Source organism: Xenia sp. Carnegie-2017, unplaced genomic scaffold (genome assembly GCF_021976095.1).
Source record: "Xenia sp. Carnegie-2017 unplaced genomic scaffold, XeniaSp_v1 HiC_scaffold_20, whole genome shotgun sequence".
Classification (NCBI taxonomy): Eukaryota; Metazoa; Cnidaria; class Anthozoa; order Malacalcyonacea; family Xeniidae; genus Xenia; species Xenia sp. Carnegie-2017.
In genome coordinates, this window is record NW_025813483.1 from 2,984,960 (window position 1) to 3,005,413 (window position 20,454).

A 20,454-nucleotide genomic window follows, 5' to 3' on the forward strand; every position below is an offset into this window, starting at 1 on the left:
GCCTTCTAACTGGACAATGAATGAACAACGAAGTTGGGCAGAAACACCAAGAAACAAGCGTCGTTATTATAAGATTCACAATTGCTAATTTAGTTATCCATAATGTCTATCAGTATAACGTATTTTCAAATTCGACCGTTAAAAATTTCCGAATAACTAAATGTTCACAATTGTTAAATTTTCTGACTAAACACACGAGTGAAAGCCAGCTATTAATTAATCAGGCAACATAGAAAATCTCAATGAAATAAAGTCTAGCAGACATCAAAAATTGTTTTTATGCAAATCATAACGTCTCTTTAGTCGTTTAATTTTTAATTTTTATTGGCAGGTGAATGGTCAGGTCCCTACGTACTGAATAATTTTTATACATGATTTATATATGGCTGCTATTAGTTTTCGTTTTTCGTCTATTGATTACAATTTTTGTTAACACTTTGCACTATTTCATTTTTTGTGCTTTACAAAAGTTTATGTTTCTTTTGTACGAACAAAAAATATTTGCTGTGTCAATAGGGTAGTCAGCCCACATTTTTAGTGTTCCGTAAATTTAAATTTTTTATACGACTGTATAAGACGCACGATCTGACTACGCTGCATGTTAAAGTAGATCATCGGGATCATTGAAAACAACAAAAATATAAAACATCATAAAACACTATAAAAATTTGAGGCAGTTCTTCGAACTTTTTTATTTTTTTTTTATTGGAGGGTTTTTTACCGGATCTGCCGGTTTTCCCTCCCATTTCGTGTTTTGGTTTAGAAAAAAAACAGTGTCCACATTTGGGGCCAAGTGAAGGCGTTTTGTTTGTCATAACATTATTTATCGCAGTTTTCATGAATATTCACGTTTCTTTTCATTTCTTGGCTTTTGGGTACATCTCCCAAAACACTGCGTTTATTAAATACAATGGCATACATTTAAAAAAATTGGCACGCAATTCATACATGTTGGTAGCCTGCAATTATTTAGCTACTGAATGAAGTAGATTTAATCAACATAGTCAAAATAAAATTATATATTTAATATTATTTTACGTCAAACTTTTTCAAGATTTGAAAATGCCATTTAGTTATATGATCAAGTAATTTTCTAACCCTGGAATCCAATATTCTACCACGTGATTGCAACGGATGGAATCTGATAATGCGATCTTTGAAGATTGAAAGTGCAGAATTCTAGAATATCGCATAGATTTTTTGTCTTACGATGAAAGAAAGCCCACACTGAAGAGAGTCATTAAAATGCTTGATGCATCTCCACAAAATGACAACGAGCACTTGACGTGAAAACTACTTTACCAAATTTATTAAACTTCTTCACAGTAACATTCTTCTGATTTCATATTAACTAGTGGGGACGTTAAAGTCCTATCTTAGCATCTAAATTTAATATGACATTCCAATATTGTATTTGTTGCTTGTGGGGAAATCCATTATATACAGTTGAAACAATTATTTACCAGCTTCTGGGGAAGTGATATTACCTCGTACAGCCAATACACAAGAAGAAGCGAGGCTAGATATTCGTGCTAACGTTTTTTGGTCTAGACAGCAAGATGCATTTTTTGATGTAAGGGTATTTCCCCGAAACGCGTCGAGCTACCAAAACACCAATCTACCTGCACTCTACCGTCAGCATGAGATGGCTAAGAAAAGGGAATATGGTGATCGAGTAAGAGAGATTGAATATGCTGTTTTTACACCACTGGTCTTTTCAACATCAGGTGGCATGGGGAAAGAGACGGCAATTGCTTATAAACGGCTAGCTGATCTGCTGGAACAAAAGAGAAAGCTGCAATATGGCATCACGCTAGCGTGGATGCGTTGTAAACTGTCTTTCGCACTGATTAGGTCAGCAATTACTGCGATACGAGGAAGTCGATCTGCCTCAACTCGCGAACATACTTTAAATATTGACCTAGGTTATTGAGAAAGTCGTCTTTACACCTGACTTTCCCTTTTCTTTTCTTTTTCTTTCTTCTTCTTTTTCAAGCTAGTAATTTGAAAACTATCATGGATATTTTAACCATTGATTTTAGTTAACATTTTTATATTTAAAAAAAAATAAAAAAATTATTTACCAGCTTATTGGTTAGTTAATTGTATTATGTAGAAAGCATAAATACCTGCTTTAGTTTAGCATTCAGTCTGTATTTTTTTTGTACGTGATTTGGAAATGCTTTATTAAGTACATAATAAATTCGACAGCTGTCTCTGGGCGATCAAAAGAATTCGTTTAAATCTGAAAAGTGTACCATTTAATATCAAAATTACTTGACAAGGAAGTTACTTTATAGATTGAATCATGAAACTGTTGTAAGAGAAAAGGAAATTCACTATCCAAAATGAATCAAAATTCTAAAACATAAGGGTTGAAAGCAAGATTCACTTTAGACATACAAATTGCTTGGCTTATTAATTAATCTTATTTTTATTTAAACTATGATAAAAACGTAGATAATCCTTTTTCCATAAAGCCCATGGATGCTTATTTTTATGATGAGAGAGTAATATTGTATAAGGAGTCTCTCGTTCATTGCGAGAGAGTTGTGAGAAAGTTACATTGTAAAAGGTAACAAGTATAAAACGTGTAAACAGTTTACAGTTGATTTAGATAATGAGTCAAAAAGGCAAAAGTTTTTGAACGTTTGCAATATACTTGGATGTTCTAGGTCCTTTTATGAGACAAAAAGTTAAAATTCGAAAGCAAAAAACATCGTTTTTGGTCCATGCTACCTTCTTAAGCGTAAGGCACTAGAACGCCGCATGTTAACGTTTCGGTAGGAGATTTCGGCCCCTCCACGCTATCCTACTTGGGAGATGCCAATAGCAAGCTTCCGCCTATCAGACCCCGAGATCACCTGCGATAGGCTTTGCTCGGGGTACGCAGGGAGAGTGCGGTCGCCACCGAAGTGTGGCCTAAGCCACTGCATAACTAATCGCACCCAACCTTCACTGCTAGTTGACATCTATTATATAACTTATTTACTTTATATATGTACAAAAATTTAGAGGCTTACGAAAGTTGTGGTATTATTAAAGTCATTACTGCGCATGCCCAGATTATTTCTTTGATAATTTGCGACTAAGTGAACTAATTGCTACAAATGTAGTGCAAGTACATAAAGTTAGTTGCTGCCATGACTATAAAGAATTAGTCGAATGTAGTGCGCATGCTCTATGCCCATGCGCAGATGATTTTTCTCTTAAATTGTTACTAAGCATGCTATTCACTTCAGTTGGTTGTTGCCATGACCATGAATTTGGGCACCTGGTCAAGTCAACTGCGCATGCGCAGATGATTTATCTGAAAATTTCTGACTAAGCAAGCTAATTACTAAATAACTTTTACTAGTGACATTGCTAATATTGTATTTGTTGTTTGTGGTGAAATCCATAATATACTGTGGAAACCATTTATTTCACCAAATGATTGGTTCATTAATTGTATTATGTAGAAAGTATAAATACCTGCTTTAGTTTAGCATTCAGTCTGGATATTTTTTTTGGTAACAACCATATAGGATTTTTCATCACTTCCTCAACAGTATTGCAACGTATAAGAGTGCTTGTAGTTTTGTTTTGATAATTCCTATTAAAGTAATGCTATATTGCTTCTTCCATCTTGAGAATGTAAGTTCGGAATATTAAACCGCCAGCAATTGTTATGTAAACTGTCTACTTATTGTTTGGTCTGTGTTAAAATAAGCAGAATATGGACTGGCGTCAGTGTATTTCGATTTGTGTTCGTGTACTTCTTTCGTGTTAATGTACTTCTGTTTTTGTTAATGTACATCTATTAATGTACATTTTCAGAGGCAAGACAAGTGGGCAGGACGGATAAAAAGAGTACGTATTGGATAAAATAAAAAAATATCCTCTAGGGAGGGGAGAGACGACACCAAATGCTGGTGATATGTGTGGATATTGGATATATGGGGATATATGGGGCTGTGTGTGGTTATACTCTATTATCAAAAACATGGACGTTCTTCCCAAATCGTTAGTGTCTTATCAAAGTGATTCTTCTGATGAAGAGAGAAGTGATAATGATAAATCTAAAGAAGTTGAAAAGTCAATCGAAAGCACTGTCAATATGGATGCTCTAAAATCTAAGTTTCTTTTAAACAGCGCGCCAATTGTTGATGCTAAGGTAAAGTGTAATAGTTTTTGTCCAAAGTCCTAACTAGGCAACTACCAAGACCAAGGCTAAATCTATGATACGATTTGCTATGTTTTAAAGGAAGGAATAGATTGGAGAAGACACATCGATCCTTCAATGAAAGAAGTTACATTTAATGCAAAGTATGACGAACTCTTTTCTGCTTCGGTACGTTAATAATTTAATCATTGTCACCATTTACATGCGCATGGACAAAATCATGATTTTGAAGAAGTCTACTATTTTAGGTTGGACCACAAAATCCATTTAAAACGAAGCAGCAAAGAGCACATAAAAATATGTTGTCTGGCTATGTTGAGCCAGCTCATATCAGTAAATTTCAATTTGATAATCAACTAAAAACATTCTCAAGTTACGGTAAGAGCAAAAGCAAGCATAGTTTGAGAAAAATGTATTTGTTAATGAGTTATGTGTGATGTTTTGTTTTAATAAATCACAGGTTATGCATTAGATCCAAGTGATGACACAGCTCACATTGAAGAGAAGTTAGTTACAATATATGTATATAATATTGTTACAATGTGCTTATAACATAACTTTGATATAGCATACATCTTCAACGATAGTCATGATAGTGCCGGAACGCACATCTCTCCAAAAATTTATGTGTTTTACATTGTGGGGATGATTTATTGTAGTGTAGATTGATACTAAAACCCAATACAAACCAAGTTTTTCATCCTTTATTAGTTTCCGGACTAACTTTTTATACATAATTCACAATATGTAGAGGGTATTAAACACTCCTACATCAAACGTGTTCCTCAGTGAATGCATCAAGTCTGAAATAGAATAATGCTGAAGTTTTATATCACTCAATTACTTTGAAATGATTCAAGCTGATAAATGTTTATTTGAGTGGAATATGATGAATGTGCTTTGTCATGAAATTACCTTAAAAACATAATGTAGTACATGGCTCTTAATTATTAGTAAATAGGCTTGGTAATGTTTTATGTTTATATCAATTGTTATCCATTAAGATTTGTTGGGGATGTTGAGAAAGCAAAGGATAGCAAGGGATTGACTGTGTTTGAAGCTACAAAACAGCGGGCGGGAGATAAGAGGAAGAGAGAGGATAAGGGAGATCCTGGTGTGATTGATGGATACAAGGGTACGATTACTACAATAATCATAACTTTTGAAAGGTTGTCCTACTATTTCTTATTTTCTGTTATCCTATAGGACCATGGAGTAAGTTTGTTGATGAAGAAACTATTGCTAAACCATCTGAGGTATTTCAACTACCCAAATAAAGAGTTTTATAAAGATATTTTTCAAATCAAACAATTATTTTCTGGCGTTTTACCTTGGTGAATACAGGAAGAGTCAACAATACTTGAGGAGTATGAATTATCGAAGAAAAACAAATCAAAGAAAGATGATATGAAACCTTCAGAAGAGAAATCCACATTACACAGTAAGTTAAAACTTTCATACTTTCTTGTAGTTTCCTAAACTTTACCAAATGTAATTATTTTTCAGTTAAAGATGCATATGACTATCAAGGAAGATCATATCTTCACATTCCTCAAGATCTTGGCATTAATCTCAAGTCAGATACTCCTCCAGAACGTTGCTTTCTACCAAAGCAACATATTCATACGTGGTATGTAAACAATTCTCCATTTAGTTCATTTATTCAAAATCAAAAAATGGAAGTTAAAATACCAGAAATGACGTTAAACACGCTATTGAATTTTAGTTGTTCTTGCTTTTGTTTGTTTTCTGTTACTTTACTGTAAAACAAAAATGGAAGAATTTTTTTCAAGTTTACTTACTAAAGTGTAATTAGAAATGCCATGGACCGTCAGACTTCGAGTCATCAATATGCTTTAAATTTTGTAGATTATAAGGAAAACACGCAATAATTGAATTAAGTTTAAAGACAGTTTATGATATAATTCTTGATGGTATTGAGGAAGTTCAATTATACATTACAGTATTCATTAGAGAAAGCGTCTCATCCAAATATAAACTTAAAATATGAGCGTTTTTTTAATATGATGCTTATGTTTAATTCAAGACGTTTAGGTGATCATTTGATATGTTTATAAAATCATATTTATCAGTGTATTATTTATTATAAAGTAATGATTTGTTCTAGTACTACGTACGTATGTTTGTAGATGTTGTATTGGACTTCCTTAGCACTTGTTTTAAGAAACACGGCTAACCTGACATTTACTTATCATTGGACTCTGAAGATGACTACTGCTAAGGTTGTCGAAACGTCAGTCAACATCAACACCAACAGTCCTTCACAGGACTCTACTAACCTCGACAAAAACGTAACGATACTTCCTGATGCAAATATTCACTTTATACAGCACTTTTTAATAACATTTAAGTATTTGTTTTCCTGTAGTTCATCCTTCTACCGTCATGATAAAAGAAAGCAATGGAGATATTCTTACTTATCTATTATTGTATTATTTTATCTTTCTCTTAGGTCTGGTCACACTAAAGGTGTTTCTGCAATAAGATTCTTTCCGAAATCTGCTCATCTTCTCCTGTCGTGTAGCATGGATTGTAAAATTAAGGTAAAAAGTCATTTTCTCTGTCTTACATGTCGTTGTTCAAGTGGTTTAGTGAACGCAAGGAGTGCACTAATTTTTCATTTTTAACATAAATTTTATTCATATTGTTGAAACCAATTTTTCCTTCACATGCATGATCGTTCGTTTGTAATGATTGATTTCTTTTATGAACACATCAATACTTTTTCTTTTAAATTAAATGTAGATATGATCTTCGCACTTTGTTGGACAATTTAAGCAATTGTCTCATGAACCTGAAAAATTCAGGTGACTTAACGGGATTATGAGACAATTGCTTAAATCGTCCAACAAAGTGCGAAGAACATATCTACATTTAATTTCAAACACCGCACTGCTATAAACATACTTTTTCTTTTCATGATGAATTTTTATTTCATTTTTTAGCTATGGGAGGTTTACAATAACAGAAGAGTTGTGCGAACATTTAACGGTGAGTTAGTAAGTCTTGAATATAAATTTCTTAATTTTTAAATTATATATAATATATATAATAATAATGGACTCCGTTGATTTCGACGTATGAGTGTTCCACGAAGTGGAACATCCTGGTTACTGAAATTATAGTGAAGGCAGCTGACCAGACTACAATCACTTGTACCCTTCACGCAACTACAACGCTGATATCAGCGTGACACAGTGTGACAAGGCTGCAACATTGCAGATGCAGATACAGTCCATCCGAGGACATAGTTTCCTCTACCAAATTTCCCTCACATGGCTTTGGTCAACCCGAGCTAGGTTTACAGACACATTGCAAGATGTGTCACTAGCCGGGATTGAACCTGCGCCGTCTGGCTTACAGCTCACGCAATTAACCATTCAGCCACCCGCCCCGTAAAATGAAAGTAAAGTGAAAAGACAAAGATGCGATTTATTTGTCTCCTGCAAAGTTATGTCGTTGTTTCGTTTTTCTTATAACAGTGATTTATGATTTTAATCCATACATAAAAAACCATTTCTGTTTTATTGTATCGTTTCTAGGCCACAATAAAGCTGTTCGTGATATATGCTTTAACAACGACGGAACTTCATTTTTAAGTGCAGCTTACGACAGATACTGTAAAATGTGGGATACGGAAACAGGTTTGTTTTATTTTTATTTTTTTATTGTTGTGTATGTGTTCATGTTTAAGAAAATACAGAATTTTCTCGTTCTTTTTATGTGCAGGTCAATGTTTAGGAAGATTCACCAACAGGAAGGTGCCATATTGTGTGAAGTTCAATCCAGATGAGGTACGTACGTCATTTTTATAGCTCAGTTTGTAAATATTTGTAAATATTGTTTGCGTAACGGAAGAAGCATAAATTTTCATTTTTGACGGGGGGTGGGGGTGGGTAGTGGTTAAATATTTGTGACTACGGCGCACAACACTGCCTTAACATTAAAACTGACGCTAACAGGAGGGGTCAAAAAACTTTCTGAATTGTTTAAGAGAAGTTAAAAGAATTCCAGGGGTGGCTATTTGTTAATTTAATCAAACATTGACAATAATGTCGTGTTTAGGATAAACAACATTTGTTTGTTTGTGGTACATCTGACAAGAAAATATTGACGGTATTTTGATATCAATGATATTTTATTGATTTTATGAATAACATTTATATGAATCAAATTTCTTCGAAATAAAATATCGTTTTTTAGTGGGATACAAGATCTAATGAAATTATTCAAGAATATGACAGGTATTATCGCTATATTTTATAATATTAATACTACGGTGTACAAATGCATCAAGGTTCCTACTCCCTGATGGAGGAGGGGCAGGTCTTTCCTGAGTTTCAACCTCCCGATGGGGGGAGCAGACCCACGTTAAAGGTCTTTTAGAGAGCATCTAAACTAGCTCATTAAACTTAACTCTTTGTGCCTTCAGTTGCGAATGTTTAAGATCGTAACGTCATAGGTTCCAGGATCATGACGTCATAGGTTGTTAAGGTCGTGACGTCATATGTTCCTAAGACTGTGACTTCATAAGTTCCTAGCGGGAGTTTAATCTGTAGTGGATAAAATATCAATAGTAATAATGATTTTATCATTTAAGGCATTTGGGTGCAGTCAATCAGATTGCGTTTGTTGACCAAAATAGAAAGTTTGTGAGCACGTCTGACGATAAAAGTGTACGGATTTGGGAATGGTATGATGAATGTGTAACTATTGATGAATGTGTAACTATTTAGCAAATACTTCATGTTAATGTTAATGTGATGTTCGTTTTTTAGGGATATTCCTGTTGATGCTAAATATATAGCTGAACCCAGCATGCATTCAATGCCATCAATAACGGTTCATCCTAACGGTAATATGAAAGTTTAATTGACGTGTCACATTATGATGATTGCCTCGTGATGGTTGTCACGTGATGATTGTCTCGTGATTGTCGTCGCGTGATTGTTGTCACGTGGTTATAATTATATTTCTCTTAGAGAAATGGTTGGCATGTCAATCGATGGATAATCAAATCATGATTTTTGGTATTCAAAACCGCTTTCGATTGAATCGAAAGAAAACATTTAAAGGTCACATGGTTGCTGGTTACGCATGTCAAGTAAACTTCTCTCCTGATGGAAGGTGAGTTGACAAACGGACTTTATATGTATATAGAAATATTTCATTCACGAATAACATGAAAATAAAATAGAAAACTACATTGTGTGGTCATCTTTTTAACAATATAATGTTTTGTATCTATGTTGCTACGTATATTGATATTGAGGACAAGATAATTTTATATTTCAGATCCTTTACGTAAAAATTTTATTTACATGTTTTTCTCTCTTATTTAGGTATGTTATATCTGGTGATGCCGATGGTAAGCTTTTCATATGGGACTGGAAATCAACCAAATTATACAGGTAAACTTATAAATGTTGTCGTAAAATGTATCTTATGATTTAAAAACTAATGATTTACGAGACTTCATCTATTTTCTTCAGTAAATTTAAAGCTCATGATGCTGTTTGTATCGGTTGTGCGTGGCACCCACATGAAACATCTAAAGTTGCCACGTGTGGTTGGGATGGTTTAATAAAGTACTGGGACTAACGTTCGCGACACATGCTATTTCATCAAACCTTAAGTATAAGACACACGTGGCACCCACATGAAACATCTAAAGTTGCCACGTGTGGTTGGGATGGTTTGATAAAGTACTGGGACTAACGTTCGCGACACATGCTATTTCATCCAACCTAAAGTATAAGACACACGAGCAAACTTCTTTAAGGTTATTTGTAAATAAATAGTCTATCCATAATCCTTTTTACCACTAAACAATGATAGTATGAAATACAGTTGAAAATGTTAAAAAAAAATTTAATATTACTGTAATTTTGCATGTTTTTTGTTTTTATTTCAAACTTGTAAATATATTGAACAGGAAAAATCTGTTCGTTGAGGAAATGGATTGTTGAATTTTAAATTGAAAATTTAGGTGGGTTGATGTGAAATTTAAATTAACTCGTGACGTTTAAAGTGAAATGGCAGAAGAAATATTAATAAAAAAGTTCAGGACGAAGATAAAATAAACCATAAAAGTTTCGCCTCTACGACTAAAAATAAATTTATCATGTGGAATAAAAGCCTCCCCGCGTCTCCCGGTGTTAAATTAAAACAAAATGACCTACTGACAAAAATTCACAAGCTAAATTATTGTCATTTTATTTTGTTGTGTGAATGAAATGTTTTAATATCCGTCATTTTAAATTTTTTATCACTTTGACTTTTTCACTTATTCATCTGCAGAAGGATTTGATCCGATTGTTTTTGACATAAAGTATTGTGTGTTGACCTAACTCTTTTGATGAAATAAAGTTTTTTTTTATCTGTCTTTTAACATCTAAGTATAAATGAAATAGTAATAACCTTGAATTAAAGAGAAGCTGCGAAGAGAAATAATATCCCTTTGAAACAATCACGTTTATAACTTATGACTATCTCGTGTTAAAGTGATCAAGATGTTAATTAGTATGATCTCCTAAGTTCTCTTGCGTTTAAAATCTATTTAAAATAAAAGACGGTTTCTTTGAGTTAACAAGAAAATTTGCATTGCTATTGTATGTAAAACTGGCGTCAGCACAAACAAGAAACGAAATTTCACAAGCTGTTAAAGAGGGAGAAACGACTTCCAATTTTTCAAAGATGGCTGTTGATAAAGTATAAGTTGCAATTTTGATCTATTTTAGTCCTAAATACACCAACGTTATTGTCTTCTTTACATCTTTAGATGCAAACGAAAGATGCTCAAGAAGTTGTGTCAAAAGAGCGATATAAGTTGGTGGTTTTAGGAGACGAAGGATGTGGAAAAACAGCATTACTTAATGCGTTGGTTAAAACTTCAAATTTTGAGGTTAAACTTATACAGCTTTAAAGCTATTATCAACATTTGCATTGATGGTAAAAATTGTACATTTCAGGTCGAAGATTCACATCTTTCGTCATTCGATGAGTGTGTTCAGGACATTGATACAAGTGAAAACCATATTGAATTTACTTTATATGAAATAACAGGTAAATAAAGACGACAACAAGTTCAAATGCTTACGAAAATCACCATGGCTACAATTTTACGTTAAGGTATGGATGACTACAGCAGTTTTCGTTACGAACTTTATGAAGGAACTGACGTCTTTCTTGTTTGCTTTGACATTGGCAGTCCAAGCTCTTTAGAAAGTGTTATAACTAAGGTAAAATGAAATAATTGTTGAAACGTCAGTCAACATTAACACCAAGAGGTTATTCACTATTTTCGACTACAGTTCTTTCGGTCAAAAATGCAAATGACACTCTTCAAAGATTTTTTTCAAATAACAATTTGAAATATTTGTTTATTCTTCATGCAGTGGTCAAATGAAATCAAACAAGAACATCCACACATTCCTTTTTTACTGATTGGTTGTAAAAATGATCTTCGAACGGAATCTGCGTTAGAAAATAAAGATTGTCAGGATAGTGTCTCAAAAATTAAGGTAATTCATCGTTCTTTTGTTGAAGACATTCTTTCAAAGTGGCAATTTTTCCAGACCGCCATCTCTCTGACCAACACTTTAATAAGTTAAAGAAGCTGTTTTATAGTCCACGCTATAGCTGCATGTCTTCAAACATAAACGATGAAGGGAAAGATGACAGATTTAGATTTATGAAGGAAAAACTTGAGTCAGGAAATCTCAACACGCGTAATAAAATATTCGTTTAGGCAGAGTCAGTAAGCAAAAGAATCAGAGCAAGATCATACGTGGAATGTTGTGCAAAGACAAGATGGAATGTTAATTTGGTATTCCAAGCTGCAGCCGACGCGATTTTTGAAGAAGACACAGATTATTTTCCAGATTTTAATGAACCTGTATTTCGAAGAAGACTCGGTTCGGACAAAAGTACTTCTAATCTTAGAAGATTTTCAATTGTCTTTGGTTCGAGCTTCGATTGAATGATATAAACAATCATCGTCAATTCTAAAAATTAAATGAGCTCCGATGGAGAAAATTGAAGATAAATTTGAAACAACTAGGACGCTTGGTAAGTATGGTATAATTGTAAAACTTTTCTAACAAAATACCATCAGAAATAAAACTGTTGGTGTAGCATTATAAAGCAAAGTCTATATATAATATTTCTTTTTTTGTAGCAATTTTTTTAGGTTATACATTAATTACATTTACGATAAAAATATAGGTCGATTTCTGTTTAATTAATCATTACGTCATCGGGATAATTTACCTCGACAAAAGTCTCGTCAAGTAACGCAAAGCATTGATTACAAATACGAACTGGGTTAACATAACCTAATGCTTCAATCCTAAAACAAAATTTTACCATTTACAATCAACGAAATATAAACATAAATCAAACATTTTGTTTAACTTACGGCAGCAGTTGTGATGCGCAATTTGTACAGAATATTCGTCCGCAACATCGACAATGATGGCGTCTTCTTGTCTAGAATATCAAAAGTAATGAATTTATAAAATAGGAAATGTTGTTGAGCGATAGACGTTCTTTGATACAAAAAACAGCAATCAAAAACATATTACAATTCATTAAAGTAAATGGTTTGAACCCGGGAGTATCGTTACATGTTTGTAAATGCAGATCGTCCAGGTTGGTATAGTCCTGAGAAGGACTGTTTTTGTTGTTGTTGACTGACGTTTCGACAACCTTAGCGGTAGTCATCTTCAGAGTCAAATTTGACTGGACGATCTACATTTACAAACTGCAAACTGTAATGACTTTACATACTGTAATGTATAATTGAACTTCCTCAATAATCAAGAATTACATCATTTTTTGACGTCAGAAGAAGACGTCATTTCGACTCTGAAGATGACTACCGCTAAGGTTGTCGAAACGTCAGTCAACAACAACAAAAACAGTCCTTCTCAGGACTATACCAACCTGGACGATCTACATTTACAAGCATGTTACAATTCATTATCAATCACACATAAATTCAACTATGTTTTGTTAGTTATTCAGCTCCAAATAGACAGGTCATTTAGAACATGATTATAAAATACCTTTGTAAATGGAGCTCTACATTTAGAATTCATACATAGGGATACTATCTATAGAAAGGAAAAGAAAAATTGTAAAAAATATGTCAACGATCTTCCTGTTTTGTTTGAACGTCTTGTGAGAAATTTTATCTTTTTCAAAATCACTAAATAAATACACTACATCATACTTTACAGTCATGCATTTTCCAAACTATCAATACCATCTGAAATCATCGGCTCATTTTTCTTCTATTGTTTAATACTAAGGTGATCCCTTCTAATCCCTTAATACTACATTATATTCCATGCAATCCCTCAATAAACTACAAGGTCCAACACTCCCAGCCCTTACTTTGTCGGGTATCCATGTAAGTTTATAAACAGATTGAAGATGATAAAGATCTTCGTAATCTTCTTCAAGTTTCTTAATTCGTTTATTTGACTGAAATAATTAAAATGAAATAAATACATTTCTTCAACAACAACTTTTTCAAAAGATAACAAAATATTTATAATTATATTATAGAAGGTTTATCCTTTATGAAAACACACGATAACTAAAATTCTCCTCACTAAGAAGTTAAGTGAAAATATATAAACGTTGGAGGGGGGAGGGTGAAACGTTTTAGTTATCACCTCGTTTCTGTCAAACTCTGCTTCGTGTTTGATTTTGGTCAGTTTATTTTCAAACATTGCTTCACAACGCTGTATGGCCATCTCCTTTTCTTTCAAAAAGTTGTTTAACTTTGTTTCAAGGCAAACTATCTTTTCTTTTTGTTTCTAAAAAAAAAGACAAACTCGCTCAATAAACAAACTTATCATCCGATATCTCTCGCGACAATTTAATAACGTACAATTCATAAAAATTTGCTATTTTCTACACATTTGAACTGAAATTCTTGAATAACCAGAAGGCTTTCTCACCTCCCGCCAAAATTTGAAATCCTGCACTAATTTTTAACATTCCCAGTCTTTCCGTGCGCAAGGTGAAAATGAGCTAAACACAGACTTTCTTTTCAAACACGCGTGTTTTAATGCAAGAATAGGCATGTTTAACGTCAATATATTTTTTCAAACAATAGTTAGGGCAAACGTTGTCATTTACACTTCTCCAACATCAACATAACTAACCTCTCTTTCATGAACTGCCGTACCGATGGACTTCATTAGTTTTTTACACTGAATCTCAAGTTCATCTCTTTCTTTCTGACATTTCTCGAGTTCATCTTTAATCTATATGAAAGAAAAGCTGTAAAACTGCAACTAGTTATAAATAAAAGATGAATTCGAAATGACAACATAAAATGAAATTCCCATTAAGAGGAAATTTACATCAACAAAGACTTAAAAGTAATTAATAAATTTTACCGTATTGGAAGACTCCATTATATGATGATTGTTAATGACAGGTTCCAGAGGATCTCGTTTAGACGTACTACACATCTTACAAACTTCTTGTGACGGTTTTGAATAGGAGAAAATCTGCATACGACAATGTAAGAACTTAGAATTTAGGATAGAAACGTTAAAATTAACACAGTACAGAAACTTTGAATTACATTGTTGCATAACTACAATAAAGCAAAAATTGTTTTGCAGTATAAAAATTTACATCATTTTGTCAAGATTATCTTACTCTGGCAAATGACTTTGTTTTCTGCGCCAGAATTGTAGGATTTGAATGCAGGTCTTCAGTTGATTTTGATGTAATTGCTAAATGAGACAACAAAAATCTCTCAGACTGTTTTTGGATGTTGTCGTTGTGCAGTCATTTTGTCTTCCACAGTTTTTGGATGTTGTCGTTGTGCAGTCATTTTGTTTTCCACAGTTTTTGGATGTTGTCGTTGTGCAGTCATTTTGTTTTCCACAGTTTTTGGATGTTGTCGTTGTGCAGTCATTTTGTTTTCCACAGTTTTTGGATGTTGTCGTTGTGCAGTCATTTTGTCTTCCACAGTTTTTGGATGTTGTCGTTGTGCAGTCATTTTGTCTTCCACAGTTTTTGGATGTTGTCGTTGTGCAGTCATTTCGTCTTCCACAGTTAATAAATTATTACAAAAACATCCGGGGTAAAAACGGACCAAAAACACTTGCATTTTTGTACAACATATGGAAAGATCGTTAATAATTCTATACACTAAACCAAGAGAGTTTTCTTGACTAACAATGTTCACACAAACCACTATCATCTTTTCGACTCCCTTGAACAGCTGTGACGACATTTAGTAACGTTTTTAAATATTTCCAAATCTTAAGATCTTTACCAAGATCTGAAAAAATAAATCAAATTAAAAACAATCGTTAAAGACATTGTCCCCGCGGACATACAAGAAAAATTAAACTATCAGATAGATATCTAACATGAAGTCAACCTGCCAGAGTTGTTTTTGATGAGAGTACTTGAACAGCTTCTTCAACTTTAAGAAAATAAAAGATAAGAAACGAGGGGATCGTAGGGGATAGTAAGATATAAACTTGGCTATCATTGATAACATGAATGGAAATATTTGACCGGTAAGAAAGCAGTGTTGGGCTGGGTGGTGGTGTATGAAGATATGGTGAAGGGTTGTTATGGATATAAATTTCATAAAAAGTAGTGGTAAACGGTGATAAAGAGGGTAATAGCGCCACAACACGTGGTACATAAAACGAGTAACAAGAATCATGAAAGATAATTTTGAAGTTTGATAAGAGGTGTAACGCTGAATTTGCTTTAAAACTATATTTCAACGTCATTTCAACCAACAGTCACAGTGTTTGGGACTTCTATAGTATCAATACTGTACCCTCAGCAGCACGAAGGATTTTCAACAACAATCTGTTTTCTTCATTTTGTTCAGCAATATCACCAGCAGTCTCGCCATGTTCTGTCAGAGCAAATACTTGAGTTCCCATCTAAATTATTTTATAACTGCATAAATCATTTATGACATCAAAGAACATTTTCAAAATCATTTCAAAGTCACCTGAATCAAAAGATCAGCACATTCAAGAACACTCTCATCTTTCCCATTGCTACAAATAAATCATTCAGTGTAGCTATATCATAAGAGTCAAAAATACAGTACCGACCTCGAGTAACATGACATGACTCGCGAGTATCGAGTGGCGAGTGGGCGAGTGACTCGCGAGTCAATTGCGAGTGACTCGCGAGTGACGAGTGGCGAGTGGGCGAGTGACTCGCGAGTCAATTGCGAGTCACTCTCGAGTGTGAGAAGTTTGCGAGTGAATAAGTGACTCGCTGTTTGCGAGTGAATAAAATATCTCGCAAAAATTTCCGACAACGACTATTCATTTGAAGCAATATCTCGGTACCTAATGACGTTAAAATCTTTTGAATTTTTTTAGAAAAGCATTTTAATAACTTCACATTTCTCAAGGCACCAACGTTATTCGTAAAGCGGTAGAGACCATAGAGAAATTAGTGAGAAAATCAAAGTAACTCTCAAAGATTTTCTTCTAACAGTCTTAGATTGTTGACATATATTATGTTAAGATAGAATACATTCAAAAACGAATATTGTTTGAGGTCAAATATTTAAGGAATGTAGCTATGAGATGAGTGTGCGTATAATCTTTTAAATTTGGTTCTGAAAGAACTTCATTGACTTCACGTTTTCGATGTGTTACACAGACGATATTGATAAAGGCCATAGACATTTAATAGCAATCAATGAAATAAAACCACGTGTATAGTTAATGGCTAGATGATAGCTTTTGCGATTCACTTGCCATGAGAAATGTGAAGTTATTAAAATGCTTTTGTAAAAAATTCAAAAGATTTTAACGTCATTAGGTACCGAGATATTGCTTCAAATGAAAAATCGTTGTCGGAAATTTTTGCGAGATATTTTATTCACTCGCAAACAGCGAGTCACTTATTCACTCGCAAACTTCTCACACTCGAGAGTGACTCGCAATTGACTCGCGAGTCACTCGCCCACTCGCCACTCGTCACTCGCGAGTCACTCGCAATTGACTCGCGAGTCACTCGCCCACTCGCCACTCGATACTCGCGAGTCATGTCATGTTACTCGAGGTCGGTACTGTACGTCATTATCAATAACTTACGACAATGCCAGGAAATGTAAAGGCGTCCAACCGTGCTAAAGAAACAGAAAAACAACACGAAAATTTGATACATCGAAACAACAATAAAATATTCTTAGAACAAAAACAATCACCTTATTTGTAAGTGTACAGTCGGCTCCTTTCTCCTGTTTAAAGTAGAAGAAAAATGTTGATGAAAGTGAGATGTGGAAATGTTTCTAACCCAAACCAGCAAAACTTTTTTACGACATTAAAAATATAGGAAATTTTTAACACATCAGTGATATATTGCTTTCAATGAACCTCGTCTGTCATGGCATGTTGTCTGCATCGAGCCTTGTTTTGACGTCATCCAAGGCACTTTGACGTCATCCAAGGCAGTTGGTATATATTTATATATGTAGCGATGTTGAAAAAAATCACGAAAACTACAGATTCATCTCGACAAGCCTTTTTCGTGATTTCTCACTCTTCAGGGGATTTACGCTCTGCTCTCGGGCATCGAGCACTGTTTTATATGGAGAATCATCACTTAAAAACTTCCTATGAATATATATATATATATCTAGGAAGTCTCTGCTGACTCTACAATACAATCCATACAATGTGTAACCTACATCCTGTGTCCCAAGTGCAGGAGTCACCATTTTAATATGGTGATAGCCGGGAGGGCACATTATTATACACTTTGTATATATATATATATATATTGAATTGACGAGTTTCGTGAATGACGTCACATAAACAAGTCGTTCCCAGTAGTAGTTCGAGACTTCCTCAACAACGAACAAGGTCCATTAGAAATGGTATTTTTGTCACTTCACATGCAACCATTTTCACCAAAAAAAAAAATTTTTTCACAGGTGGGCTAGATGTGGCACCTAGTTTTAATATCACCAATAAAAATTTTTGCATATAAAGATACTTTAAATAAACAACATCAACATTTTACTTACAATAAGCAATGCCACATTTAAATAAACAACATCAACATTTTACTTACAATAAGCAATGCCACACTTAAATAAACAACATCAACATTTTACTTACAATAAGCAATGCCACACTTAAATAAACAACATAAACATTTTACTTACAATAAGCAATGCCACACTTAAATAAACAACATCAACATTTTACTTACAATAAGCAATGCCACACTTAAATAAACAACATAAACATTTTACCTGATAAGCAATTGCACATAAATAAACCAGCATCAACATTTTACTTACAATAAACAATGCCATGATAAACAACATCGACATTTGCTTATGAAACAATGCCACAGCAAATAAACAACGTAAACGTTTTGCCTGATAAATGATGCCGCATAGATAAACAACATCAACGTTTTACTTTGGTAAAGCATGCCGCGTAATAAATAACATAAACGATTTTACTGTACAATAAGCAATGCCACATTAAATAAACAACATAAACATTTTGCCTGATAAGCAATGCCACTTAGATAAACAACATAAACATTTTGCTTACAATAAAATGCCACTTAGATAAAACAACATCAACATTTTCTTACAATAAGCAATGCCACACTTAAATAAACAACATCAACATTTACTTACAATAGAAAGTAATGCCACTCAAATAAACAACATCAACATTTTACTTACAATAAGCAATGCCACACACGGTAGATATGCTCGAGATGCTGCATAGAACAATGACGTGTTGCCATGGTTATCCACATAATTCACATCAGCTCCAGTACTTATTAGTGTCGACAGGACATGATGGTCACCTAGCTTATTAAATAAACATCTTTTACTGAAGTGAATAATGACAAGGTCACCACTCCACAGGGGTGGTGTTAAAAATTTTAGGGGGGAGGGGTGATTTGGTAAGGAGTGACCTCAGACCACAGATACATAAGACAAAGGAAGGGAGTAAGGATTTTAGACATGAAACATTGCCTAGAAAAATGCACTTCAACTGAACTAATGATTTGTTTAGTTAAAAATCGGGGGTGAGTTGCTTTTTTAGAGGGGTGAGCATTAAGCAATTTATTTAAGAGGGTGAAATCTGATGTTTGGGAGGTGACACCCCCCTGCAACACCCATAAAATATGTCCACGCTCTACTATATTATGTGAAGTATTTTGTACCACGACAAACTTAAAATATCAAACATTGTTATGGATTATAATGTAGTGACAATACAATTGTGTACTTTCATGTACAGTTGTACGTAAATACCTTTCTTTGATGCATTAATCAAGATTTCATTTCTTTTTTCTTTGTTGTTCAGATTTGTATCAGTGATACCAAAGGTGTTTATTGTAAAATAATCATTGCTATTGCCTTTAGCAATGGCTGACAACGCCATTTGAGTACTAAGTTCTTCTTCCTTTAGTTTAATGTGACATCGAGTGCATATCTTGAAGGTGTCATAAATCAACACATGACATGTTATACAAACTGCAGCACCACAGATACGACAATGGGATCTATGTTGCGGTAAAGTTAAGACACCAATGAATTATGGGATAGGGTTGGCTGGTATTGGCAAGTTGCAGCAATAAGTTTATCTACATTGTACCCACTAATTTACAATGTTTTCAAAAGGAAGTTGACAGAATTCGAAAGAAAAGAAGACTTTATTTACAACTTCCAAAAACTAGTGGTGTTGACTGTTGATATAAGGGAATGAGAAGGTTCATATTATGAACTTGCAGGTATATAGTTTGATAACTGTATATATGTGGTATTACATACCTTCCTTTAACAATAGGTGTCCCCCAATATCTAAGAAAGACAGCTCCACATTTGGCACAAGACTGAAAAACATTGCATAAAACAAATATATCTTCATTAATTTAACAAAATCTCACTCATAAATCGTCACAAAAAATGCTAACTTTGCAGGTACAAGATTTAAACGTCCTTTTACAGTCAAAACAGTTCTTGACGTCGTCTATTTCCACTTCTGCCGTAGAGTCCACTTATGGTATAAAGAAAGAAATTGTATAAATAAAAACATGTAAGAGGTGAACTATATTATGAAAAGAAATTTGTGCCGTAACTTACCACTTGAACTGTTGGTAGGAATGAAATCATCCGAGGAATTTTCATTATTAGGTACATTATCACCAAGCTTTTCCATTTTCTGTTAGATTTTATATTTCCGTTACATTTCACCTTCAACTTTTACTTT

At 33.7% G+C, this 20,454-nt stretch overlaps 3 protein-coding genes across 8 annotated transcripts; 2 read left to right on the forward strand and 1 right to left on the reverse strand.

The window, feature by feature from the left end:
* The first annotated feature begins 3,984 nt into the window (after positions 1-3,984).
* On the forward strand, positions 3,985-10,197 carry LOC124442872 (pre-mRNA-processing factor 17-like). The gene is made up of 19 exons (XM_046993385.1): positions 3,985-4,156; positions 4,247-4,333; positions 4,414-4,543; positions 4,626-4,671; positions 5,170-5,300; positions 5,372-5,421; positions 5,510-5,606; positions 5,672-5,795; positions 6,639-6,729; positions 7,132-7,177; positions 7,729-7,830; positions 7,916-7,980; positions 8,252-8,302; positions 8,390-8,430; positions 8,787-8,879; positions 8,965-9,041; positions 9,169-9,313; positions 9,529-9,597; positions 9,679-10,197. Exons 1-19 carry the CDS (start codon positions 3,986-3,988, stop codon positions 9,785-9,787), a joined length of 1,725 nt encoding a protein of 574 aa, XP_046849341.1. The 5' UTR covers position 3,985; the 3' UTR covers positions 9,788-10,197.
* A 491-nt stretch (positions 10,198-10,688) lies between these two features.
* On the forward strand, positions 10,689-12,409 carry LOC124442878 (ras-like GTP-binding protein RHO). Its single transcript, XM_046993395.1, has 6 exons — positions 10,689-10,897; positions 10,968-11,090; positions 11,158-11,251; positions 11,318-11,427; positions 11,584-11,709; positions 11,937-12,409. Exons 1-6 carry the CDS (start codon positions 10,883-10,885, stop codon positions 12,165-12,167), a joined length of 699 nt encoding a protein of 232 aa, XP_046849351.1. The 5' UTR covers positions 10,689-10,882; the 3' UTR covers positions 12,168-12,409.
* LOC124442873 (protein phosphatase 1 regulatory subunit 12A-like) lies at positions 12,253-20,453 on the reverse strand. 6 transcript variants are annotated; one of them, XM_046993387.1, is made up of 19 exons: positions 20,328-20,453; positions 20,159-20,241; positions 20,016-20,077; positions 19,497-19,747; positions 18,915-19,042; positions 17,415-17,447; positions 17,302-17,336; positions 16,197-16,245; positions 16,017-16,125; positions 15,603-15,647; positions 15,411-15,500; positions 14,870-14,946; positions 14,602-14,715; positions 14,365-14,466; positions 13,870-14,013; positions 13,586-13,675; positions 13,255-13,302; positions 12,606-12,676; positions 12,253-12,536 (listed from the first exon to the last, which is right to left on the reverse strand). In XM_046993387.1, exons 1-19 carry the CDS (start codon positions 20,401-20,403, stop codon positions 12,425-12,427), a joined length of 1,719 nt encoding a protein of 572 aa, XP_046849343.1. In that variant the 5' UTR covers positions 20,404-20,453; the 3' UTR covers positions 12,253-12,424. The 6 variants fall into 6 exon arrangements, with proteins under 6 accessions (XP_046849343.1, XP_046849342.1, XP_046849344.1 ...); XM_046993386.1 differs by having other exon boundaries at positions 20,159-20,244; XM_046993388.1 differs by lacking the exon at positions 13,870-14,013 and having other exon boundaries at positions 20,159-20,244.
* Position 20,454: the final 1 nt, after the last annotated feature.